Source organism: Sorghum bicolor, chromosome 2 (genome assembly GCF_000003195.3).
Source record: "Sorghum bicolor cultivar BTx623 chromosome 2, Sorghum_bicolor_NCBIv3, whole genome shotgun sequence".
NCBI classification, from domain to species: Eukaryota; Viridiplantae; Streptophyta; class Magnoliopsida; order Poales; family Poaceae; genus Sorghum; species Sorghum bicolor.
Window position 1 is genome coordinate 68878406 of NC_012871.2, and position 27617 is coordinate 68906022.

The window sequence follows — 27617 nt, forward strand, 5'->3', positions numbered from 1 at the left end:
ACAAGCAATACCTAGTTATTTTTTTATTTATATTTAACGCTCCATGTGTCGTAAGATCTGATGTGACGAAAAATATGAAAAATTATATATATATTTTTAAACTAAACAAGGCCTCAGTATTCTACTCCATCGACCAAACTCTGGCAGAAGTTATACGCTAATTCAATTGTGCTGTACCAGTAGTAGTCGGCAATAATTTCACTCCTCCATGGACCAAGCTCATCGTCCTCCCGGAGGAGAGAGAAAGAGGGCAGAAAAAAAAGTAGAGTAAAATAGCCGTAGTGGTTGGTGCAAGTCGCTAGGAGAGAGAGAGATGAGATAGGGATAGGAAGAGAGTGTGTGGAAGCTAGGGAAGAGAGAGATTCAGAGAGAGAAGATGGCAACGCGGAGACGCAAGCGATAGAGAATTGCTAAACAAACAAAAGCAGCCGTAAGGAAGAGAGAGAAAAAAAAGGGAAAGGCGAGCAAGAAAGAGAAGGCAGGCGGCGAACCAAACCCCAAGGAGGCCAAGACGCGGACGGCAGCGGGCAGGCAGGCAGGCAGCCATGCGGCGGTCGCCGTCACCATCGCCGTCGCCGTCGCCGTCGCCGGAGAGGCACCACCAGCCCGCGCGCCGGAGGGGCGGCGCCGCCCCTTCCCAGATGCAGCTCCACCACCACCACCACCACCGCGGCGGCGGCGGACGCTCGCCGTCGCCGCCGCCCCGCCGCTCGCTCCGCCCGCGCCGCGCCGCCGCGCCCTCCTCCCGCCCGCTCGTCGACGACTTCTTCCCTTTCCCCTCGTCGCCGTCTTCCTCGCCCTCCCGCCCCCGCCAGCGGGGGCCGTCGCTGGAGCCGTCCAGCTCCGACTCCGGCGCCGACGGTGGCGCCGCCGGCTCCTCGGCTTCCGACAGGCGCCGGCGGAAGCTCAAGCTCGTAGTCAAGCTCTCCCAGCTGCCCCCGGACCAGCACCACCGCCGGGCCCCACCTCCCCCACCCTACTCTGACGGCTCCGACGGGGCGGAGGACCTGGCCGGGGACGGAAGCGGCGACGAGGAGCAGGTCAAACCGCCCAAGAAGCGCCGGATCGAGCCGCGCGCTGACAGATCTCGCCATCGCGAGGTGGGCCATGCCGCCGGATAAGGCGCCACCCTTGACTTTGCTTCGCGCGCAGCTGCTTGCTAACGCTAGATCTGCGCTTCTTGCAGGTTGGTGGTGGTGGGAGGAGCGACCCCGCCAGCGCGCCGCGGACGAAGCGGCCTTCGGTGCCAGGTCCGATTTGCTTTCTGTTTGCTCGCCATCTGCTTGTTCGATGTTTGATTTTTGAGCGCCTTTTTTGCGTGAAAATTTGATTTATTTTTTTCCCGCTTCGTGGATTTAGGGACCGCGAGGACGACGCCGCTGCCGGACCGGAAGGCGCTGGAGATGATTCTCGAGAAGCTTCAAAAGTGCGTGTTTCACATCTTTGTCGCAAACGCAAGATGGGATTTGTTGCGTCAAGTTTTAATGAGCTCGATTTCTCCCCCTTTTGCCACTGTTCTATTCTGCAGGAAGGATACGTACGGAGTGTTTGCGGAGCCAGTGGATCCAGAGGAGGTAAAGAGCCCATATCCATTTCCCGTGCTTCCTGGAGTTGCCAATTGTTTGGTACGGAGCTGTTGAGTATTGATATCGCTGTTATTAATTGACACAGCTGCCTGATTACCACGATGTGATTGAGCACCCAATGGACTTTGGCACCGTCAGGAAGAAGCTGGCCAGGAATGCATATCGCTCGTTCGAGCAATTTGAGGTGAGATTGCTAGGCTTTGGTTGTATATTTAGGCAGCGAATGGACAATGAAATACCGTATTGCGGTTTGTTGGCCGTTGAAGTGTTACTTTTCAGTTCATTTTTCTTTTGTCGTAAGCGAATTTGATGTGTAACGGTCTCCCAAAGCAGCAACCTGTGATATGTTAGATTTGACTAAGAGAGTCAGGTTTGTCATGCAGCCAGACAAATTCGTGTGTTTGTACTAAATTTGTGCTGCCTCATGCAAATAGTCATTAACCAGTGTTATTCTGCCTGCAAAAGTTGCCTTTTCTAAAACAGGCTTACATTCACCGCATGTAACAAATACTAGTGATTTATAGTCGTAAAATAACCATTGGTTGGCATGTGAATGAATCCAGGCTATGGGATATACTGGTTCCATTGGTGGGCTTGAGTCACTAACCATGTCTCATCAGGTTTTGTTGTGAAGAGCTAGGATGCTATACCTTTTTTAAGTCATAGTAAATGATATACTGAAGCTGAAACATCTCGATATTAGCTTAAAGAAGTTTGTTGACATTGAGTAATATTGAGATAACAGTCTCGTGGCAGATTTAGACTGGGCCAAGTTGAACTGATTAATGAAATTCCAAGATGTACTTTGTTACTCCCTCAAGTCGCAAAAGAAGTCGTCCTTTTGGACTCTGTGCAGTCAGCTTGTTAAAACTTTGACCATCAGTATACCATCGATATACTCTAGAACATACGCTACAAATATTACAATTTTGCGTTCGAGTAAGTTTCATTCTGGCGATCCAACCTTGTCCAGCGATGGCTAGTCTGGTACTCTGGTTATGGTCTATAAACCGTCACAGAATGGTTACTAATAGGGGGTGCAAATGGTATAGATATTTCTTGTTAAACTGTTCGACTTAAGGGATTCACATACTAAATGGATAATCTGTATCCGAATCTGTTCAATCCGTGCCGTATCCAAATACTCAAAATCGGACGCATATATGTCAATATCCATTTAAATCTTATCTGACACTACCCGTACCCATATCTGAACCCGAGGGAAAAAAACAACTATCAGTATTCATATATTTAGATATCCGTCCATATACGATCTGTTTACACCCCTAGTTACTAATTATCGAACTAGTATGACCATAGTTTGACTATTGAAACAAAATATTTGAAGAGGATGCGAATGACTGAATGAAGCACTAAAAACATAACCGAATGAATCTGACCTGACCTTCTGTTTACAAATTTGTCTTGAAGAGGCAAAACTTGTGCCAATTTATTATTTTGTCTTCTTTTTGGGAATGAGTGCTTCAAATGATGATCACTAGTCCACCATATTGATCGTTTCTGTGCAATGATTTTCTTTTTAAATTGCAGGATGATGTGTTCTTAATTTGCAGCAATGCGATGCAATACAATGCACCTGATACAATTTACTTCAGACAGGTATACAGTCCCTAAAAACTTCATACGCTTACAATACCATGATTTGATTATTGGCATTGAACATTTTGTGCTATGCATGGGAATGTAGGCTCATTCCATACAGGAGCTGGCAAGAAAGAAGTTTCAGGAACTGAGGGATGAGGGCATACCTACAGAAAACCCGATAAAGATTGAACAGAAAATTAGACAAAATTTCTGCAGTGCAGATCTGGTTAAGAAACCTGTTTTGAGGTACCCAGATGATGATCTAGACTTCTTGTCCCGCAAAGAGCAAATTAAGAGACCCAATTCAAATAGTGTGGATGATGACATGGGCTTCAAAAATCAAGTTAAGAAAACCATGTCCAAGAATTCACAGGATCAAAGTTGCTTATTACAGAAAGAGCGAATTAAGAAACCCATTCCCAGAAATTCAGAGGACAATTTAAGTTCCTCGTTCCACAAAGAGCGGCCTAAGAAACTGATCTCCAGACATTCGGAGGACGACCTGAACTCCCCATCTCGCAAAGTGCAAGTTCGGAAACTCATTTCAAAAAATTCAGAAAATGATGAAGGCTCCCCTTTCCACAAACATCAAGCCAAGTCCACTCCGCAGAGTTCAAAGGACGACTTCTCATCCCAGAAAAAACACATCAAGAAGCCAATCGTCAAAAATGGAGAAGATCCAGTTTTTTCATCCTGCAAAAAGCCCATTGAGGATGCCATCTGCACAAATGTTGATGATGCAGGCTTCTCATCTACGAAAAGGCTTTCTGAGAAGACCATTAGTATAAACAGAGAAGAGGACCTTGACCATTGTCACCAGGAGTCATCTAAGGAACCTAGTTGCAGAGTTGAGCAAGATGATCAAGGTAACTCATATGATGAAGAGGTTGTTAAAAAGCCAGTTTGTATGGATAGACACGATGCCCAAGGTTCAGATATCTCTGCTGCAACTATTGCTTCTGTGGGAGATGGCTCTAATGGTTTAAGCATGTCACAACCTAATGCTACTGAACCTACTGGTTCTACCCTTGCCAATGGGGTTATAGACAAAGATACCAGCTCTCCACTAGATGAAATAAGATCTGAGAAGACTGACGATATTTCAGGTACTGTATTCTTTTTATTTTATGGCCACCCTGAATCACCTTGTCTACTGATGAGCCGTTAGTTTTAAGGCCTAATCGTTATACTTTTGTGCATTAGTGATCACATATAGCAATTTTAGACTGGAATTTGGTTTATACCTATGTCACAGGAGTGGATCAATTAGCAAAACGGTGATATGGATAAATGTGATGGGCCATCAAAATACAAAACTAGATGTCCAGAGGGGTTATGGTTGTATATAACATATACACTTGTACTACACATTTGATGTTTATTTATTCAGGCCCTTTTTAGGTTGTTCCTTAAACACATAATTATTATTATCAATAAAACTGAATTGTTAGTATTAATAGAGCTGTATATGGTAGGATGATGTCTGACATATAACCAAGGTTCACTTTTGTAAGGCATGTTTTAATTTGAAAACATCAGATTTTGCAAGTTTTGACCAAAAGTCAGTCCAATATATGCATTGCATGTTTTAGTGCACAAAAGCTGTATCAATAGATTGGTATTTCCATGTACTTCTAATGCGATGCTTATTTTGTAGCAATTGGCTCTATATTGTAATAACTTACGATAAAAAAATACTTTCGAAGACTTTTCATTCTAAGATACACCCTAAAGTAATGCGCAGAATCATTTGTTATGATTACTGCTGTGCAACCAAATGTTTTGAAAAGAAATTCAGATTCACTTTGTCAAATTCTAATTGTTTTTTAATTTGCCCCGTTTTTTTTCAGCCAAGCCTAGCTACAAGCCAATTGTGGTAGATGAGACTAGACGGAAAACTTATGATGCATCTGAAGAACAGCCTCCAATGGAATCCGATCCAGTTTTTGATGTTTTCTCTGCGGAACCAAAAGAGCTCGTCAATGTGGGTTCATGCATCTATGATTAAATCAAATACCGACTTATCTGTAGTTATTGGTCTGTTTTTTCTTATTTGGATTAGCTCACTGGCTGAATTTGTGTTGCAGGTTGGGCTTGATGCTGAACACTCATATGCATATGCAAGGAGTCTGGCTCGTTTTGCTGGTTCGCTTGGTGCTCAAGGTTGGAGAATTGCTTCTGACCGCATTCGGCAAGCGTTACCTGCTGATGTAAAGTATGGTCGTGGTTGGGTTGGAGAATATGAGCCTCCATTACCGTCTATCCTTGTTGTGAATGATCAACCTAGATACCCGAAGAGCTCTGAGACAAATAGACGAAGGAATGCTCCTCTGCCTAGGGATAATGAAAGGCTCAGACCAACAGAAACTAATAATCCAAAGGATATGAGACGGATAAGCACTTGCAATAATGTAGTTGGAGTGCCTGGACCACTAGAGAGTCCAGAATTTAAGCCAAGATTATTTGGTGTTACCACTGAGCCTCAACACAGGAGCACAGACACATCATCACTGCATGAGAACCATAGAGTGTCTGGTAATGTTGCGAAGACCAAAAGAACAAGTAATGATCAAATGAGAAAAGGCAATTCATCTTCCAATGCGCGACCTCTTGAAATGCAGCTACACAAAGGAGCTTCTTCTGGTGCGCTTGATATCCCTGCCTCAAACAAAATGGCTGGCCAGTCTAGACCGTTTTTACAACCACCAGAATCAACTAGACCTCAGCAAATGAGAAAAGTTGACTCATCAAAAAGCAAAATTCCAATTGAAATGGCACCACAGCAAGTTGAGTGTGCAAAAGGTGCTGCTTCTGGTGTGCATGATACTCCTTCCTCAAATGGGCAGCCTAAACACTTCTTCCAGTCACAAGCGGCAGCTTCCTCTGGTGTGCATGATATGCATTCCTCTAATGGGCAGCCTAAACACTACTTCCAGTCACAAGCAGCAGCTTCCTCTGGTATGCATGCTATGCCTTCCCCTAATGGGCAGCCTAAACACTACTTCAAGTCACAGGCAGCAGCTTCCTCTGGTGTGCATGATATGCCTTCCTCCAATGGGCAGCCTAAACAATTTTTCCAGTCACAAGCAGTAGCTTCTTCTGGTGTGCATGATATGCCCTCAAACGGGCAGTCTAAACCCTTGTTCCAGTCCCAAGAAGCAGCTGTACTACAGCCCAAAAATGAAGCAACGTGGGTGTACCATGGACGACCTGGTGATGGAAAGGTTGGAACATCAAACAAAAGCAGACCATCCACCAGTATTGGGTTCATAAATAAAAATCAATCAGTAAATGCTGCAACTTTTGCCATGAATTTGAATGGACAAAAGATTGTTAGTGACCATACAATATCAGCAGGCACAACTGCAATGCCTGCTCAGGCAAATATACCAAACAGAGGTCTTGATGCTCCTCGGAACATGTTCTCAGCATTTCCAGCTGCTGTTATGGAGAACCAGAGCATTCCATCAGCTCCAGTGGCTCAATCTTGGATCTCATTTGGTGCTACTACCGAGAACAAACCAACCATTGTCAGCCCAACTTTCCTTGACAATAATTGTGGCTGGAAAATGCCATTTGCTAACGTCCAGCCTTCTGATGATACCAAAATAAGTGCTGTTCCTCAGTTCTTTAGGCATCCTGTTCAGGTAGTTAGAGAGAACTCGGTTCAAAACAAGGGTTTGGTAATATTTCCCCAGTTGGTGCAGCCAGATTTCGTGAGATCACAAGGGCAACCACAATGGCAGGGGCTGGTTCCCCACATGCAACAGAAGGATGTACTCCGCCCGGACTTGAACATTGGGTTTCCTTCTCCAGGTTCACCACCAGCTCGACAATCGTCTGGCATCAATTTGGAAGCACAGCAGCCAGATCTCGCTTTGCAGTTATGAGCTGGGAATAGACAATGAATACTTTCTACTACCGGGATTTATGCTATAATCTCTAAGCATGTAAAGGCATGAGGAGCTCAGGTGCGAAACAAGGCGAGAACAGCATTGGGACATCCGGTACATGGATCGGTGATGATTGATTGAGATGTAGGCTTTACATGCCACATGGCATCATCGCAACTCATCAACTCATCCCGTTGCTGTACAAAGATATCAGAAAATGGATGGATGAACACTGCTTGGAATGAGATCATGTCTACTGGGGGGGCATTCTGACAGGAGTTCAGAATCCAGCATTTGGAGAAATGCTTTGGTGGCATACATGTAGGTAGCATACTAGCATGCCCATGATCTGAATACTTGGGGCGCCTCTCTGACCACAATACAGCTTTCTTCGGTGGAAATTTTGGCACCAGAATTTAGGAGATAAATCGTTCATTCGGTAGTGTAGATCTCGTGGTCACCCCTATGTAATGCCCATATCAAAATGTATGTTGATTGTAAATGGTTCTGCGTTGAATAGATTGTTAGAGTAGGGCAGTTGCCAGTGGCCTTTACCTCTTCTGAATGAAATTGCTTCTTTTGGTTCATGATGTATGTAGCAGGAAGCCAGGAACTGAGGTCTATGACCCATTCAGTTCAAATGGCATGCTGAATCTAAAAAGGTTGCCAATTCCTCTCGATGAAGATATGATTCAGTTTGTCCTCACATTAGATTCTAGGTTTAAGCAGGGATGTCATACTAATGAGCAATGCCATTTTTCTCTGAAAGCATAGCTTAGCTGATAAACACTTATCCCTCCATTTTTGTTTACTTGTCTTTTTACTGTAGCAAATTTGATCGTCTTTTTTTTCTTCTAAAAAATCTTAGATACTTAAATGTATATTAACACTAATGAAGTATGTTCAAAAAAGAATCATATGTGAAAACTTGATGTTTTTAAAAATCTTTTGCAGAAAAAATGTACAGTCAAAATTGCTACAGTAAAAGTTCGGTTAAAGTAAATGAATACATGTGAGGTAGGCTAGTTCACCTGAAAAAAAAACTTTTCAAAATTCTTCGTTACATCGAATCTTTTGGCACATGCATGAAACATTAAATATAAAGAAAAACAAAAAATTAATTGCACAGTTTATCAATAAATCACGAGATAATTTTTTTGAGTTTAGTTAGTCCATGCTATAGGTTGAACGCTGACGTTTGCTGCTTGCACCCTCCATTCCCAAAAAAGTGTTTGTTCAAATTCATAGCTAGAATGACTTTTTTTTTGAAACTGTAGAATGACTTTCTGGGATGGAGTGTTTGTCTAGATTTATTACTAGAATGACCCTTCTAGAAAGGAGGGTTTATGTGAGTCTTTGACATTTGTATTTTTTTTTTACAATGCTTTGACATTTGTATTGCGCGGTATCTACCGCCTCCTTTTTTTTTTTTTTTTTTTTTGAGATTGGCTCAACCAAACTCAAGTAGGCTTGGACTCCACAAAATTTAGATATTTCGCTCGTCCTGAAATAATGATCATATTCTAATAAAAAAAATCAGTCAAAATATATTTTGACTTTTTATTAAAACGTCAATCTATTCATGCAAGATTGAGCAGAGCGGAGCAAGTACCAGACGGTGAAAACAGGCCCATATAGGTAGCCGTTGTGGGTTGTGACTGGTTCTTACTACATGCTGGTGCTATTTCCACAAGTCGATCAATCTCATGTTTAACCTATAGTGAGATTACTAATACTTTATTAGGCATAATTATAGAATATATTCCCATAGTCAAAATATTTCAAAATATATACTGGTGCTATTTTCAATAAATCTAGTGAAACTTGATATGTTTAGTTTAGTCCAAACCTAGAATTATATTCTTTTCAGGACTAAAGGTAGTAGAAACAGATCATGCTATACAGGTACATTGAAGTAATATCGCAGAACCGAGACAAACACACTTTTACTTGCAAACCGGCAATAGACAGAGGTCAGGTGTTCATGCATGCATACAATAGAAAAGCGAAGTTCTAGAAAGCCCTGTGCACAAGGATTTTACACCACAAGCAGGTTAAGGGTCGTCAGCTGCGGTTGTCTACAGATAACAAGAGGGTAATCAGTAACAACCAGCAGCATACTATCAAAACCTCATTCCTTGCAGGACCTGGGGGCCACGTTTGGGGTAGCCTCCCCAAGAGAAATGGAGGGTATCTTCTGGGTGAGCAGATCAACAAATGAACTCGCATCAACATTAGGTTGTATATTCTGATGCAGAGCCGGAATGTTCTCCTTCGAATAGTCTGCATCCACCACTGTTTCAGTCTTGCGCGTGCACGCTTCAGGGTCAGCGACGAGTTGCTGTTGCAGCAGTCCTCCAGCGTTTTGGTCAAAGGATTTGTCCTGAAAGCATACACAGAAAGATAGTTAGAAGCACATCAATATAGGGCATTTCCACTTACACTTCGATGGTAAAGAAGATACGGCAACAAAATGAAATGCACGTACGTTGGGTTTCACCACAACTGGACTGGACAGGTGTCTGCATGCTTCAGGTTTGTCAACCTTAAAAGGTTCTACTTCCATGGGCAAAGCTTCCAGAGGAGCTTCTACATCCGGTTGCATAGCTTCCAGAGGCGCCTTTGCTGTGTTACTTTTGCAAGCACTAATCTCATGAGGTGCTGCTATAGGTTTTAATACTTGCTGACCAAAGGTTGGATGAGAGTTTGGTGTGGCAGGTAGCAAGTGTTGGATATCCATGGATTGTGGTTGCGCCTGTACATGCACAGCAAGATAGTAAGAATCACACTGATATAGGAACATTTTGCAAGGGAAACAACACTTAAAAAAAAGCACATACAGCTTCAGGTCTGGCCACAACTGGATCAGTCAGGTTTGTGCAAGCTGGTTCGGCCACCTTAAAAGGCTCTACTTCCACCATAAGAGGCAGCGGCTTCACCACCTTACTTTTGGAAGCACAGCTTTCCTCATGAGGTGCTGCAGTCAACTTTGATTCCTGTTGGCCATAGGCAGCTGGTGTAGCATTCACATTCATGCTCTGAGATTTTGGTGAGCCAGGTAGACATGCGATCTTTGAATGTTGTGGTTGTACCTGTTGACCAATGTTTTGGTCATTGTTTTTCTCCTGAGGCATACACAGCGAGATTGTTAGAAGCACAGTAATAAAGGAAATCATCATTATTGCAAGTTAAGGAATATGAAAAAAATTGCACATACAGCATCAAAGAAACCAATATAGGGTGTGGGCCTCCGAAGCCCTGATGGCTTAAAGCATTTTCCCTGGTTGGTTATTTCTGCAGTAGCTTTTAGATTATCTCCAGATGCTACTGTTCCAGAAGAATGTCCCTCTGTGACAATAGGAGGCCTAAGCTTTGGAGTTGGAGGGCAGTCATTGCTCTTCCTGAGGGATGGGGACAGTGCATTCAAACTCTCAGATGTATGGCTTATCCTCCCTACGGTGGAAGCGGTTGAAGCCCCAGATATTACAGAGCTCATGCTATCCATGGAGCTGCTAGGTGAGATACTTGGTGATGCACGGTCAGCATGGCCCTTAGCTGGGATCTTGTTCCCGGATGATCTTGAGGGAATAGTTTTGCTGATACCAGATTTTGATGCCGGACGAACCGGGACCCTCTGGGCAGTCCTATTCTTGTTGCTTAGGGTTGCTGGTTTGGTTTTTGTGTCTGGCTTACTGTCCATCGTCACACCATGGGAAGAAGTTGCTAATGTGAAGGGACCTGATTTTGAGATTGAAGTAGAGTTTGTACCCCCACCAGATCTCTGGCCAGCTGAAGTACTGGCAGTTTTACCAGCTGCCTGCCTGTTGACAGCACCCCCTGAAAGAGAAAAGTACATATTAGGCTAGGTTTATGTTATATTAATACTATGAGTGAACAACAAATGCATGCCAATTTACACACCGGTGCTGCTTCTTTTGTCTGAAACCCCAGATATGATAGCTGTATTAGTTGATGATCTCATCATAGCAACTCTTGGCAGAGCCCTAGGAGGTTTTGTGGATACCTTTGCTTCTACAACTCCTGGCAAATTCTACTCAAGCAAAAAGTGTAAATATGAAACTGACATCAGAATAACACACACGATGGAACTTTTTAATTAAAACAAGCAAAAAGGAAATTGGTCGCTAAAAAGAAAATGACTATTGTTAGCAGGAAGTCAGTTGTGCTAAGCCCCATGATTAGAAATATAGTAAACAAATTAGTTAACCTTGCGAACAAGAGCATGAGGCCATCCTAGTCATTGAGTGAATGGTTAAAAAACTACAATGGTCATGATTATTAAGGAATTACAAACAGGGGACATACAACTCTTGCAGCCACAGGCTCTTTGGTGGTGGCTTGGGGCCTTTGTCTGCCACCAGCTCCTTGGCTTGTTGAAACAGGGGCCCTTATCTGAAGATAAGCAAATGTAATCAGTGATCATAAATGATTACAGAAATTTGAGATTGAACAAATGATCAAGTAGGTTAGCGTACCTTTGGCTGGGCCATCCTATCAACACCTTTTTTAGCTGGAAGGAACAATAGAATATGTTTGTCAGTTACCAACAGCAGGCAAAGCTCACTAGAGACAATGTTTTAAATGCTAAGTAGCACATTGCATCTGCATTTGAGGCCTGTTACCTGCAACACGAGGTACATTAACTATGGCCTTTGGGGTGTTTGAGCCAGCAACAGGCCGACCTGGAACTTTATCAGGTTTGCCAAGGGACCTCTGGATCGAAGCACGCACATTGTCAAATAGCTCTGTCTCAAGGCTTTCCATTGCCCAGGTTTCACCTTCCAAAGTTGATGTTGTTGATTCACCTGATCTCCTCATTTCCTCCATGATTCCAGGCAGCCTGGAACCCTGGGTCTTACGGAACGTGCTGTTTACGATGGCCAATTCCTCAGTATCAAGAACACCTGCAAAGATCAGGAAAGATTAAGAGTCGCCATCAATCTGCATCATTAAGGTTTACCAGAGCAAGCGACTTCAGCAGTTCCAGAACAGAAATGTTTCCTCATTTAATTCATGGCTTAATATCTACTGTAATTCATTCGATGCACATGGCACTTCCTGATAGATTTAAGTTCTCCTGCAAGAGTCTATTTCTTTTCATGATCTAGGATCAAGGTGCACAGACACATGGATATTAGAGAACTCCTAAGGAGTAAGGAGCACTAATAACCTAATTAAAAACCATATAATCAAGGTTCATAACCTAAGACACGCTCAATAAAATTCTTTGATTTACTCTAGTAGACAGTTTTACTGAGGTGTACGGTGTACCACATTAAAAAAAGTTCCATTTGATCTCAGATGTTAAGTTCTGCATAAATGAACCAGGTCAAAAACCAAGCTTCAAAACATAGCCTTGAATCTTGTAACGATATCCGCATACAAACCGGCAAGAAGAACAGCAAGATTTTCTATTCAGTTTCTCACAACTCATTTGAACAAAGCTATCAAACTCATACTTCTCTGGAAAGCCGGGAGATCAAAAAATCACATGCGAACTACATATTGACAACAAATCTGTTGTAGGATATGCATTAAAAACAGGGCATATAGTAATTACAGTTCTGCAGTAGTTGCCTGTATCCAGCATGTGTTTCAGAAAAATGCTCAGAAAAGTAAAGATAATAAATGAGCTAATTGTACTCAGAAATGGTTTCATTTTTACAAGAATAAACCAAGTGCCCATGAAATTTCTTACTTTAGAAGTGAAAAATTAAAAATGCATAGGCTCAATTTAGTTTGCAAGCAGGTCATATGCATATGCATTGAGATGCAGTTCGAGGCTAGGTTTGCTGCCCGCTGGTAGTTGGTACTGTCCGTACAAGCTTGTGTTATTTAATGAAAAATGTTGATATGCAGGTAAAATCAATGGGTAAATCTTATGCATATTTCTTGGTGCTGATCGGTGAATCCATAATTAATCTACTTCCTTCAGGTTGTTCTTTTCCAAGCGCTCTTAAGAAGTACATATCGGAGAAATGCATCAATTGCAGACTTCCTGGAAGCCCATATTTAGTTAATAGAATAGGGCAGGTCATCTAGGAATAGAAAAGTATTCTATAAACGAAGGCACAACAACATATCAATCCATGTAATATGCATACTGCATTTTGATTGTAAAAGGAGACTGCATCTACCTCAACAGTCGTGTGGAGTGTGGACACAACATGGCATATTCCTGTATCTTGCATTTTCAGAATTTTGGACAACAACTACACATTTTTTAGTTCTACAGGAAAGGTAGAAGCCTACACTAGTTGCATAATTAAACATTGCAACTTGTTTTATTCGTGTATTTCAGGGAGCCAAGAGAATTAAGTAACATATACTCCCTCCGTCCCAAATTATAAGTCATTCGAACAATCTTGGAGAGTCAAAGTTTTTCAAGTTTGACTAAATTTATATAGTAAAATAATAACACTTTTGGTACCAACCAAGTATCATTAGATTCTTTGTTAGTTATATTTTCATAGTGTACCTATTTTATGACATAAATCTTTATATTTCTCTCTATATTTTTGGTCAAACTTGAAAATGTTTTGACTCTCCAAGATTCTTGGAATGACTTATAATTTGGAACTGAGGGAGTATTAAACATCAGTACAGGTTAATAATGCAGGAAATGAAACCGATTCTAAGTTAATTGACAACCAGGCAATAGTAGCAGGATACAATTTAACAGGCACGAGTCTATAACTAGAGACGACAATTTCACAAAATAGATAGAATTCGGATCACGATCCATGAATTTGAAGCAAACCTTCACTGGTAAAAAAGGCGCTGTCCCAGGCCAAGCTCTTGCGGAGGTTTACTCCCTTCTTGGCCTTCCGTTGCTCCGGGGACTCCGTCCGCTCGGGGCGCGCCTGATCCACCATCACACCGTCCGGATCCGCAGCCCGGCCCGCCGCCGACGGAGAACCAACGGAGGAGGTCGCCGCGGCGCCCACCAGAGACCCTGAAGGAAAATCGTCTCCCGTCAGATCCACGAACCGCAATCGAAACAGCAGGCACAATATCCCGCGATTCCTCCCGAGGAAATCCTCCCGAAACGGGGGACGGAACACCTCACCTGAACGGGGCGGATCGGGACGCGGCGGGTCCGGTGAGGCGAGGTCGTAGAGGAGATCGTCCTCGGCGGAGACGTCGATGAGGGAGAGCGCCTCCATCTCCACGGCGCTGATCGGAGTCGCAGGAGACCGGTGCGAGGAACCCTAGATCGCCCGTCGGTGGGGATCGAAGAGGAGGCGAAGCTTTGGCGAGACGAGCTGGAGTCTGGAGAGACGTTGGAGGATGGGCGGCGAGGGTTAGGCGGCTGGGTATAAAAATGTTGGGAGGGGAGGCCAGGACCAGGAGAGAGGGGGGGGCGTTGCGGCCGCTGCGTGCGAGCGACGCGTCCTGCTGTTGCGGCACAGACTGACTGGTGGGCCAGGAAGTGGGTCTGACCAGAGGGGTTTTGTTGACCTCGGTTAATCCTTTTGAGAGGGGGGAGAATGCGTGATCACACGAGCGGGATGGTTTGAATTTTGGCCAGTTTGGGCTGTATTTTCGCTGGGCCGTTTTTAGGATTGGATACTGGTTTGTGGGCCAAGTTTCATGGGCTTTGTGTTTCAGCGGCCTGCCTTTTCTTTTCAGTGCTCCCTCCATTTCAAATTTCAAAATGGTTTTCTAGCTGTGTTTGCTACGTACATATAATATATATGCAACGTAAAATATAAGAAGACTCTACTATTTATAACGCCTTTATATAGATAGAACCACATAAACTGCGAACATGGAGTAGTATATATAGAAGTATAATAAAGATGGCATGAATTATGAATGAGCGATCCTATATGGAATCACATCGGACAGGTTGCAATCAATCACATGTCGTTGATACTTGATACTACTACGGTAACAGCAAGATGAATTAATCCTACCTAGCATATAATAGGCTGGTCCATGAGTTCATCTGTAGGAATTGCTTGTGTTGTGGCGGACATGCACGCACGGTAACGTGCCCCTCCCCCAATGATTTTGCCCTTCAAGATGCGGGCATACACGACAGGGATGCATGTCGCATCGCATGCGAAACGACGTCTTCAGCAGGCCCAGCGGAAGCATTATTATTGCCATGATGCGCGCGCACAGATAGGCCTGCACAATAAGATTAACCATGCATATGCATCACACGCGCCCAGCTCCATCACACTCACACTCACACAGTAGAGGAGTATCTTGCTGCTTTCCAGGAATACATTGATCATGCACGTGCTTTGCTGCTTTCGGATACAGCATACAGCACATGGAAATCGCTCCCAAGCAACACCATTTTTTTTTTTAATTTTGCTTATGTTCTGTTTGAAGTCGAATTGAATCATACTGTATATATATCTCAAAACACCTGGTGATCTGAAGCATGAAACATTGAAACTTCACCAGAATATTTACATGAAACCACACGCATCTGATAGCAGCAATCAGGTTCGATTACAGTAAATCTGCTTGCACTGAACACTGGTGCTCATTATTTCAACATGTAACTACAGCTTGGATGCCATCCGGATTAAGGGCTTGTTTGGATGTTATTGTATTCACCTCAATCCACATATGTTGGGGTGGGTTGGAGTATAATTTGAACTAAATTTCACCCCAATCCACCTCAACACATGTGGATTGAGATGAATACGATAACATCCAAACAAGACGTAAGTGTTCATCACTCACTCGAGTGGAAATAGCAGCCATCTCCTACTCTGGTCTTCAAAGGTGGAGCAACCGAGACAGCATGCAGCAGCTCAGGTGATCGTTGTGCTGTACGGATAGCAGCCAAGGACACGCAGGAAACTTGCAATTTCTAAAGACATATACCCTTGGGTTAATAACCTGACAGAAGGACGCAAACACTACAAGTTTGTGCTTAGGCTTAGCATTTCACTTGCAAAATGTTTGCATAGTAGCATGTTCATCTTGAGCAAAACGAGTGATTATCTCTCCTTTGGACGTCATGGATATGTCAACGACTGGATATTTGAGTACTGACTATGTTTCAGAAGATGGATGTAAATCGTATCATCCCGCGATTACTACTACTAGCTAGCATGCAGATGACACAACACTAATGACTAACCTCTAGATACTTCAAGGCATTTTGTGCACGGATAACACTAATGACTAACCTCTAGATGCTACGGTACACTCTTTACTTGCAAGAAGATATACCTCAAATAAATTTAAGCCCTTGATTTTTTTTAAGTTTCTAAATTAATTAATTGATTAATTAAGCTAGGAAAATGAGGCGAGCAGCTGGAATGCTGGACGATGCCCTCGCCATCACGCAGTGCGGCGGTGGCCGGCCACCAGCGACGACGATGTGGCCAAGCCTGGGCGCTGCCAACCTAGTCGGCGCCTCGCTGCGTGTTTGGCTGATAAGCTATAGAGAAATTATTGTTGGTTGATCTATTGTGAGAGAAAAATATTATTTAATAATTCACGAATTCAGTTAATAATCTTAAACAAACAAATGTTGGTCCAAAAATAAATGGACTTCTTTATGATGCCTAGCAAATTTGATTTTAACTCGTCGCAAAACATATTTTCATGCTCCTTTAACTTTCTGTTTAGAATTGTTATTTACGCATACACGTCCCGTGTTCCTAATAAAACACTTAATAAGTACTTTATTCGTCTCAAATTATAAGTCATTCCAACTTTGTTTGAGAGTTAAAACATCTCAAGTTTGACCAGAATTATAAAAAAAATTACAAAGATTTATGACGTTAAATAATATTATAAAAATATAATTAATAAAGGATATAATGACATAAATGTTGTTATTTTATTATATAAATTTGGTAGATGATTTGGCTCTCAAAAAAATTAGAATAATTTATAATTTAGAGACAGAAGCGGTAAATGATAGTCATATATCATTTTTTTTTGTTTTTTATAAGTATCTCTGGTTTATTATATAGTCGTCATAGACATAATGGGCCACTGTGTAATGTGTGAATTGTAAGCCAGCCGAACTGTTGTTTAGTTAGGAGGTGTTTGGGACTACTCTGCTTTACATTGTTTTAGTTTGGCTATACGTTTTTTGTTTTGCTCCACGCACTCCGTTCGAGAAAAAAAGATTGATTTGTGAGAGCACCTAAAGGGGTACTTCATAAATTCTAACTTTTATGGAGCTATTCCATATGGAGCAGTCACAAACACTCCGTTAAAACATCACGTTAGAAATGGTATCAATGTGCAAGTGAACTTGTGGCTTCGATCTGGCCAGTCAATTAAGCGTGCAATTGACGACGATGAACATTGAGCAGGTGCAAGTCCTCCGAGGGTCCTGCGCCGCATGATTTAGTTAGCGTTGTTAATTCTGCTGAGATGACTCTCACGCTTGATAACAACCTAGTCACCCTTTATTTTAACTTTTTTTTTCTAATAAGGACTTGGCAGTCGTCAGTTGTCACAGAAATTTCTGTGTTGCACGCAGGCTGATAGAACGGTCAAACGTCAGGTGGAAAAAGAGAAAACCTAGAGCAGTCAGTCCTTGTACCAGCCTGCGTCTCTCCTTCCTGTTACATATGTAAAACTTGGTTAGTCAGATTTAAATCAATTTATATGTGTTGGGGTGAATTTGAGTAGAATTTGAACTATTTCACCTCTAATCACTTTAATATATGTGGATTAAGATGAATCTAACAACATTCATACAAGGGCTAAATAAGATAAGAGTTCGAAAGACAGGATGAAGAGAATAAAGTGATTTAGTACAAGTAACAAGGTGTTTAGTTGGATTTGTACTGACCTGTAATCAGATTACGTTACAAAACATTGAACCAAATGCCATCTAATATTATTAGACCTTGCATGATACAGTGTAAACAAGTTTGTAGATACAACACAAGTTCGTAGATATGGACGATTTTGAAAGTTTATGGGGCAATATACGCGATACCCCTGAAGGCGTGAACCAAAATTGAATATCGTCCGAAAGAGGAACCGATACTGCCTGGGTTGTTCTTTCCTTTTGCCCCTTTGAACAAGATTTGTTCGGTGACCATAATGCTGTAGCACTCTTGCGTTACGTTCATGGCCCAGTACTACAACAACTACTGGTGTGTCTTCGTTTTGGGAGAACTGACGAGAATGTTTATATCCTTGAAAACACTGAATTAATCATGCCGCCGGTTCTCTCCCTATGGCTCACTCACCGGTAGTCTACAAGTAGGGGAAAAACTCTTTTCTTTTTTAAGTGCGCCAAATCGGCAATGGGTAGGTGCCTCAAACGTCGTAACCTCCGGATTTAAGTTTTTCCTTATACTATCTATATATCTATATCTATCTATATCTATATTTATATCTATAAAAATATAATATTATAAAGTGAATAAATTCTTCTAACCTTTTTATACTTTCCACAATATCCTCACGCATCTCTATCCCATATTTAACTATACTATACTATACTATACTATACTATACTATACTATACTATACTATACTATACTATACTATACTATACTATACTATACTATACTATACTATACTATACTATACTATACTATACTATACTATACTATACTATACTATACTATACTATACTATACTATACTATACTATACTATACTATACTATACTATACTATACTATACTATACTATACTATACTATACTATACTATACTATACTATACTATACTATACTATACTATACTATACTATACTATACTATACTATACTATACTATACTATACATTTAATAATAAAGAGAGAATGTATTCTACCAACCATTTGTTTATTTATTTGCCACAATAATTCTCTCTCTCTCTCTCTCTCTGTCTGTCTCGATCTGAATTCATAGCCCATGTTTACATGAGTTAAAGCAATGTCTGATCTGAGATGTATTGATCGAACCAGGTGACGTGATCATTGAATAGATATGTCAGCCGCAAATTGTCTAAGTGACTATGTAACGAGTTCTATGTTTTGTTCCACGTATAGTCATATTTGCTAGTATACAGTTAAAAGATCTGAGTGCTACTATTGATATTAGGGTATATTTGGTAGAGCTCTGACTCCCGCTAGTGGAGTAGTTTTTTTAGCTCCAATTTGTCGAACTCTGCGCATGGAGTTGTTACATGGGAGCGTGTTTAGTGGCATATGCTGAAGTGGCTCGTGGAGCTACAAGCAAAGCACTACCAAAGGTAAAATTTCAAGGTGTTTGGTTGGTGGAATAAAGTGATTCATCCTCATGATCTCATTCTCTATTTTTTTATTTGGGCCTTATTTAGTTCATCCAAAAACCAAAAACTTTTCAAGATTTCTCATCACATCAAATCTTGCAGCACATGCATTAAGTATTAAATATAGATGAAAACAAAAACTAATTGCACAATTTGTCTGTAAATCGCGAGACGAATCTTTTAAGCCTAGTTACTCCATAATTGGACAATGTTTGTCAAATAAAAACGAAAGTGCTACAATGTCAAAATCTAAAAACTTTTTGGATTTAAACAAGGCCTTGGTTTGTCGAATAGAATGAGTTAATCCATTATCATCTCATTCCTTATAACTTAGGCGGAATAGCCAAATTCATCCCTGAACTATCACAGAAAGCTCAATTTCATCTTTGAACTACAAAAACGGCCGTTCTCGTCCTTAAACTTTTACAACTGGCTTAATTTTGTCCCTGGAGCGCTACGCTGGCTCACGTCGTCATCGTCCAGTTAGATAGGGTTATGAGTTATCGATTTTGCCCTTACCTCTTGGCCATCTCTCGATACTGTAGCTGGAGGACTTTTTTTTGCTTTTTTTGCTGAATCTTGTTGTTTTTGTCCTTGCCCCTTGTTCATCTCTCATGGCTGATATTGTAGCAGGACTTTATTTCCGAAATCTTTCTCATTGAATAAGAAACGAGTTGTGAACTGTGCATTAACTATACGTGTAGCAGTGATAGTCTCATATATAAAATTGTTAAAACATTAGTATTTCCCCTATCCAATAAAAGATATCATTCTAATAGATTTGTTCCAAATGACCAAATCAAACTATTTTAACTTGACTAATTTTATAGAGAAGATTGTCAAAGCTAATGACATAAAAAAGTATGTTTGAAAACAAGTGCAATACTTATTTGGTAACATAAATATTGGTGTCCTTTAAATAAATTAAGTTAAATTTAGGATAACTAGACATAGGACAAAAACCATAAGGTTTTTTAGACGAACTTAATACTAGATCTTATTAGTTACTACTCTCCATTCATTTTAAATTGTTATATATCCTGGTGCGTGACAAAAGCTTAATGTAATAATGTGAAAAACTAGGCTAACTTTATGCACATAGTGGAAGTCTTAAGAGAAACATGATTTTTTTTTGCTTGCATTAATGACAACCTCTGTCGGTACTGGCTTGCAATCCTTGCAGTCTTGTATTTTCTTTTTTTACAAGAGTCTTGTCTTTTCTTTGAACGTTGGTGCCCTTTTTATCATCAACAATGATTTTCTAAGCGTTTTCCTTTGACTCAATGCCTTGTGTAAGGGGTGGCGACAACTATAGGCCTGCAGTGATTACAATATCAGCCATGAGAGATGGCCAAGGGGTAAGGATAAAAACGGTAATTCATAACCCTAGTGATGAAGACATGAGTCAGCGTGGCTCTCCAGGGATAAAATTGAGCCGGCTGTAAAAGTTCAAGAATGAGAACGACCGTTTTCATAGTTCAAGGACGAAATTGAGCTTTCGACGATAGTTCAGGGACGAATATGGCTATTCCACCTAATAATTAGTAGTACTAGTACGAGAAATAAGATAATGTAACTATATTTAAGAAATAGACCCACGATATATCACTCCGTGATTTTTGAAACCAAAAACTCCATTTGTTTCGCCATCCAATCCTATTGGCAGGCAGCACAGTAGCCCTAATTGGCCGCCCACCCGCTGCTTCAGTTTTCCCTCCGGGTGCCATGCTACCACCAATCCTATTGTCCCATCCGTCTCTCAGGTCTTCTTTAGTTCGTCCCAAAATCTAAAAACCTTTTAAGATTTATTGTTACATCAAATTTTACGACCTATAATTTGCGAGATGAATTTTTTAAAACTAGTTAATCTATAGTTAGACAATAATTATCAAATACAAACAAAAGTACTACAACATCCAAATCCAAAAAAAAAATCTAAACAAGGCCTCTCTCACTTTTGTTTTAATTCTCACGATCAACGATCTAGGAGTACCTTTTTTTTGACAGGAAGGAATGTTTGTGGCCGCCATGCCCGGTAAAGCCTACGGCATGTAGGCCGATGATTCTGTCCTGCAAAGCGCGGACACGAAACACAGGGATTTCATTTCATTTGCATGCAAACATCTTTTAGCAGGCGCAACACTGGCACTCGCATCATGCCTGGGCCTGCACAAGCAAAAGAAACTATCGATTCATCGATCCCAGCAACATACACGCCCTTCATTCCATCCACCTCCTCGCTTTCATGGTCAAATATCTCATAGTACTACGTTCTTTGTACTTCCAGATGCACAAGGGAATCATCCATCTCAAGCGGCACAGTATACACAAAAATGCACATACTACACTGCAGAACTGTTTCAGTGCCTTGCTCTTCCATCCACAGGCCTTTTGCAGAAACCACGGAGATACAACTGACAATGTATGTGCCAGAACTAGCAGAGGAATTCTTCCATTTTGGTGGTGCCAAGTTTTACAACACATTGCTGAACAATCAGTGAAAAGAAGCCCTACTTTAACAATCTCTAAACTCTTGTCTCCGGCAGCTAAATCGCCATGCTTATCGTTGCTGAGCAAGCCCTAATGTCAAGGCATGTCTCAGGCACTTGCTAATTACAGGTTCTGGGCCGATGACGGCTTATGCTTAAGCTTTCGCTGAGTCAATACACCACTGGACTGGATCAACTGTTCAGGTCTCTTTGGTCTTGCCCTTCTTGGACTTGGACGACTTCTTGTCATGGTTCTTGGAACCAAGGCTGTTCACCCAGGTGTAGTCGCTTGGCACCGTGAAGGGGTCGGCGTTGTCCGCGACTTGTGACAGGTTCACGGCCTTTGGTCTCGAGTTCTTAGAGCCCCACCTCAGGTAGGAGCTCTTGTGGGTGTCAGGCTTTGCCATGATGCTTCCTGGCCCCGGGCTCGCCAAGAGGCTGGGGCTTGACATTGGGGTGAAGAACTCCTCTGGCTCCACGAGGGGGACGAACTTGGTGAAAGTGATAACCACTCTCACTGTTGGCACAACAGGGATTGCAACCTGCATGAATGGCGAACATGATCAATGAGCTGAATGCAAAGCTGCATTGCATTTAGGAGTACCAAAAAGAGCTATGTGCAACAAGATAATTTCAATAACAGCCTGCAGAACAGCCATGACTGAAAGCCCTGTTCGCTGATTTGTTGTGAGAGAAAAAACATTGCTGAATAGCTGGCCGATTTGGCAGGTAAGCTCAAGCGAACAGGCTCTGTTCTGCAGCAAAAGGTGCACACAGGCAGCTATATTTCATCAAGTGGCAGTGTCTGCACTTCGGTAAACACTTCTGTGGAACATAGAACAAACTTCGACGAGTGTTCCAAGCTGTATGTCTAACAAATTTCTACTTTCTATAACCGAGGAAGTGTGCACTATGCAGGTGAGTACCAGCGCTGAATAAATTCCCTTTAATAAGATATGTGTCCTAAATGCCTGTACTGTTCTGCAATAAACTAACAGTGAAGAACCGTTGAAACTATCCACAGGTTACAGGCCCAACATTTTTTTTCCTTTGCAAGATAGCACTATCCACAGGTTACAGGCCAGTATGCCATAATTCTGCTCAGCTTCCTATGTTGTTGTCGCTGTGGCAGCTAAACTGTGGGTTTTTGCTGCCCCCGTAAAAGAATCAGTTGCCATAAAACAACCTGATCAACAGACAAGAATCTGCAAGCATACGAGGAGTAACTACTTTGCTCTGCTCAAAGATGGTCTGTTTAGTATTAGAACATCATTTGAGCTGGTGGTTCACCATTACAAGAACGGATTGAAACAATTCGTTTACCAAGAAGGATGTATGATTGCAGAATTCATCAGCCACTGAATCCGGAAATGAAGAAACATATGCAATTTTGTGATTTCTTATTGAGCAGGAGAGCTGCATTACCTTCACCGGGAAGGTCCCTGGTGGGAACTTGGTAGTGAGCAGCTCGCGGAGCCGGCGCACGGCGCGCACGCGGCTGGCCAGGATGTCCAGCAGCGGCAGGAATTCGTCGACGCTCAGGGGGAAGTCCTCCGTGAGCCACACCGACGGCCGCAGCGTCTTCACCGTCTCCTCCTCCTTCCACTTGGCTCCACCCGTCGTCGTCGTCCCTGGGTGCCGGCCGAAGATGCCGTCCTCGCCGCGCCCGACCGACGCGCACGCCGGCAGCCGCCGCGGCACGTCCACGCTGTTCCTCCGCCTCTGCGGGGTCCCCATGTGCGAAGGTGGCCCCGCCACGCTGCGACGGCCGGGAACGTAACAGCTGCGCCGCGCTGGCGGCGGCGGGATGTCAGCGACAAGGAAGTCGCCGTCCTCGTCGTCGTCCCGGATCTCCAGTGGCAGGAACTCGTCGTCGTCTTCGTCGCCGTCCTCGTCTCCGGCGAGCTCGAAGGTGAAATCCTTGCGGCCAGCACTCGCGGCCTTGAGGGTGCGGAAGGAGAAGACGACGTTGTGGACGTCGAACACCCGCGCCTTCCACTCGCCGACGTTCTCCGTCTTCTCCTTCCGCAGCCAGGTGGTCCTCGGCACGAGCCTCGCGGAGCTGATATTGAGCCCCGGGCGGTAGGCGGCCGCGTCGGAGGTGGCCGCGTCCTCGTCGCCCGCGGCCGCGGCCGCCGCGAAAGCGTCGTGCACCTCGCGCCGGCCGCGGTGGAGCACGAGCAGAGAACCCGGAGGCAGGCGGCGGCCGCCGGCACTGGTCTCCTCGCCGAAGAAGAGGAACGAGTGGTCCGCACGGCGGATGCGGAGTCCATCGAAGCCGGCGAGCGTAGTGTCCGCGCGAAGGTCCGCCCCGCGCTTCCAAATGCGGTAGGTGTCGGAGGGCGCGGCGCGCGAGAGCAGCGGCACGACGGAGCTCTCGAAGTGGAAGTCCACCTCGAGGTAGAAATCCTGGACCCGGCGCAGCGCGGTGGAGAGGGCGGGCGCCCGGCGCCGGAGCTTAGCCCAGGCGGCGAGGCGGTGCGCGCGGAGGAGGCAGGCGGCGATCTCCCTGCACCCGAGGCAGAGGGCCTCCTGGAGCGGGGTCCACCCGGCGTGGTTCTGCAGCGTGGGGTCCGCCCCCGCGGCGGCGAGCGCGGAGGCCAGGGAGGGCAGCCGAAGCCGGACGGCGAGGTGCAGCGCGGTGTCCCCGCCCGGGACGTCGCGGCGGTCGAGCGCGGCAGCGACGGAGGACGCGAGACGGGCCTCTCGGGCGGCGTCGGCGGCGGTGAGGACGCGGGACGGGTGCGCGAGCGGCGGGAGGCCTGCGAGGATGGCCTGCAGCCCCGCGGCGTCCCGCAGCGCGACGAAGTGGTGCGTGGGGCTGTGCGCGTAGTCAGCCGGTCGGATCGGCGCCGACGACGTGCGCTTGGCCCGCGCGCCGCCGCCGCCGCCTGCGGCGGATGGCGAGGAGGAGGGATCCTGGACCGGCATTGCCTGCACGGAGGGCGGAGGCGGGAGTTGTTGGCCGGGCCCGGGCACTTGGGATTCTCGCGGTTTTCTCGGGCTCGGAGCTTGGCAGAGGAGCTCAGCGTCTGGCGTCTGGTGCGGTGTGGAGTGGGAGTGGGGAAGCGTGCTACCGTTGCTGAGGTAGGGGTAGAAGAAAGGGGAGAGGGATGGCGGCCGGCGGTGGACAGGCCGGGCCGGGCCGAGGTGGGTTGGGTTGGGTAAGCGGCGACAAATTAATACCTTTTATTATTTTTTTTAGAAATTAATATCTGACTGTCAGCCAGAGAGGGGAGAGCTTGATTTATGAAGAATTTAGGGCTTGTTTGTCACAACTCAACTTCACTAGTAAAGCTGTTTTTTTAGAAAATAGCTTCATGAGTGACTTTCTAGATGAAGCTAAGCTGTTTTGGAAAAAGTGTTTGGCAAAATAGCTTTACCAACTACTTCATACGTAGTTGAGAGAGAGAAATGAGAGAGAAGCTGCAATAAGCTACTTTTTTCCAGCTTCATCCAACTTATGTATTTGTGAGAGGAAGGAAAAAACAGCTTCACCCATGAAGCTGTTTTGGAAATAAGTGTTTGGCAAAAAAAAACAGAACCCACCAGTTTGATCTAGGAGTTAACGCGGACGTGGCTTCTAAAATTAGAGGTGGGTTTGGAAGTAATGCCATTCACTTTATACTTCGATACTACTATAGAACTATTTTTAAGCAAACTAAAAATATAATTCTCTCAAAACAAATCATTACAAGTAGCAACATAAGTTAAATTTTAGCGAAGCGACATGTTTTCCAAAAAAAAATCATTATTTTTTCTATTAATTTCTTGAATGATCAAAACACTATGGGGGTGTTTGGGACTGCTCTCCTCCACGTTTTTCAGCTCCGCTCCATATTTTTTAGCCAAACGATTTCAGCTCCACGCACTCAGTTCGAGAAAAAAGAGTGGAGTTGTGAAAGCACCTAAAGAGGTACTCCACAAACTCCAGTTTTTTGTGGAGCTACTCCACGGTGGAGTTTGTGGAGCAGTTCCAAACACCCCCTATATCTAAAGTGTGTTAGGTTAGTGATATGTAGCACAGGGAAAGACGTCTAAGCTTATGTGTAACAGAGTTTCTTTTGGTCCTAATTCCTTTGGAGGACTAACTTTATTTGTGACTAATGAGACCTAAACATAAATCATGTTTAGTGTCGCTCCAACTCTACTCCGGCACCGCCAAGGAGCTAAAGCCGCACTAAACAATTAAACAGGGGTAACGCTTCGGGCTATGCATGGAGCCAGCCAACGGTGAGGGTGGAGGGCTCCAGCCCTCTACCAGTGCTGATTAGTATTCTTCTTCTAATTTTAGACACAGATATATAAGTTAGAATAAACTAATATCTTTATTTTCATAATGAATTTTGTGATTTTTATCATTGACTGATGTTTTTAATATAGGATTACTTCAAGTTATTATATTTTTTCTACTATGAAAGTTTACTTTAAGCTATTATATTTTTTTTATTATGAGAGGTTATAGTAGAGGCCTTGTTTAGTTCCTAAAAAATTTTGGTTTTGAGTATTGTAGCATTTTTGTTTTTATTTAACAACCAATCATAGACTGATTAGGTGTAAAGGATTCATCTCGTGATTTACAAGCAAACTGTGTAACTAGTTTTTATTTTCGACTAAATTTAATGCTCCATACATGTTCTGTAAAATTTGATATGACGAAAAAATTTAAAAAGTTTTTTGTTTTTGGGTGAACTAAACGAGACTAGAGTTAAGTCGATATAATATTTTTATTCAGTCCCTCTATTCTTTTTAGACCGGTCCCTGCTTCCGGCGATGATGGAAGAGAAGCCCAAGCTATTTTTTGAGGATAGGACGATTTCATTGTTTTTGCTCCGGTTCTAGCTTCTGCGGTGTCTCTACTGGCTTCTTGATTTGAAGAGTTGCCTGGCTTCTTGATTTGAAGAGTAGCTAAAGATCCTTGCACAGAACAGTACAGTAGCTGCCTGCCGGTAAGAACCAAAACTTCAAATCCAGCACGGCAGCACCGTATTGTGAAAATGTTTTACAAGAAAAAAAACAGTTTCGCAAATTGAGAAGGTCGTCAATCTAAACCACATCCGTCTGCACCGGGTTGACTTGATAAACACAGTCCGAGCACGGTCGTTTCCGTGAAGCGTGAAACAATATGACGTGGCAGTCAAACATCTAATACGTACTTCTACTTCGCATCCTCCCTACTGTATTCGGCTATGAAGAAATTCAAAATACGCCACGCACACGCACACGTTACGACGAAGTGGCACGTCAGCAGTAAAAGCGGCTCCAAACAGCGTAAAGCGCTACTACCTCGCTAACCGTGGGTGTCCTGAATACTATTATGCTGACACACACAAGAGGCAGTACGACAAATCTAGCTTTTATATGGGGGTGGGGTGGGTCCGGGCTGGGCTGGGCTAGCTGGATCCTCTGGCCCCACAGAGCAGATATATCCGCATTTCGGCTTCTTTCCTTTGATTCTGGTCAACAGCCGACTGCTTATACTCCTTTCACTTTTCTTATTCCTCTTCTTTTCTTCACTTTTGCATTAAAGCCCTCCTCAGATTTGTGGTTTATTGCAGCCTATTCATTTGTGTTTATTAGCCGAATCTATCAATTATTTACTAATATTTTTCTCTCACAACAAATCAGTCAATAATATATTTATCATAGTTTATCAGTTAAATGAATACCATCGAGTTTATGTTCACTTGGCGGTTGAAAGATTAGTTAGAGCTTGCTTTGGTAGGGATCCTAGGGCTTTGGTTTAGTACTATATAGCCTCAGGATGAAAGGACGTCACCGGCTCATAGCGTATTTCACGA

The 27617-nt window shown here is 43.4% G+C and overlaps 3 protein-coding genes across 3 annotated transcripts; 1 reads left to right on the forward strand and 2 right to left on the reverse strand.

Annotated features, from left to right (window-relative positions):
• LOC8077500 lies at positions 321-7772 on the forward strand. The gene is made up of 9 exons (XM_021452980.1): positions 321-1100; positions 1187-1250; positions 1360-1426; positions 1529-1574; positions 1672-1770; positions 3138-3206; positions 3295-4297; positions 5042-5175; positions 5279-7772. Exons 1-9 carry the CDS (start codon positions 546-548, stop codon positions 7079-7081), a joined length of 3840 nt encoding a protein of 1279 aa, XP_021308655.1. The 5' UTR covers positions 321-545; the 3' UTR covers positions 7082-7772.
• On the reverse strand, positions 9001-14413 carry LOC8080109. Its single transcript, XM_021452385.1, has 10 exons — positions 14175-14413; positions 13866-14060; positions 11728-12009; positions 11581-11615; positions 11411-11497; positions 11006-11135; positions 10302-10921; positions 9925-10209; positions 9573-9839; positions 9001-9467 (listed from the first exon to the last, which is right to left on the reverse strand). The coding sequence occupies exons 1-10, from the start codon at positions 14269-14271 to the stop codon at positions 9216-9218; spliced, it is 2250 nt and encodes a 749-aa protein (XP_021308060.1). The 5' UTR covers positions 14272-14413; the 3' UTR covers positions 9001-9215.
• Positions 21652-24909, reverse strand: LOC8080737 (ankyrin repeat domain-containing protein 13D). The gene is made up of 2 exons (XM_002462874.2): positions 23242-24909; positions 21652-22358 (listed from the first exon to the last, which is right to left on the reverse strand). Exons 1-2 carry the CDS (start codon positions 24745-24747, stop codon positions 22017-22019), a joined length of 1848 nt encoding a protein of 615 aa, XP_002462919.1. The 5' UTR covers positions 24748-24909; the 3' UTR covers positions 21652-22016.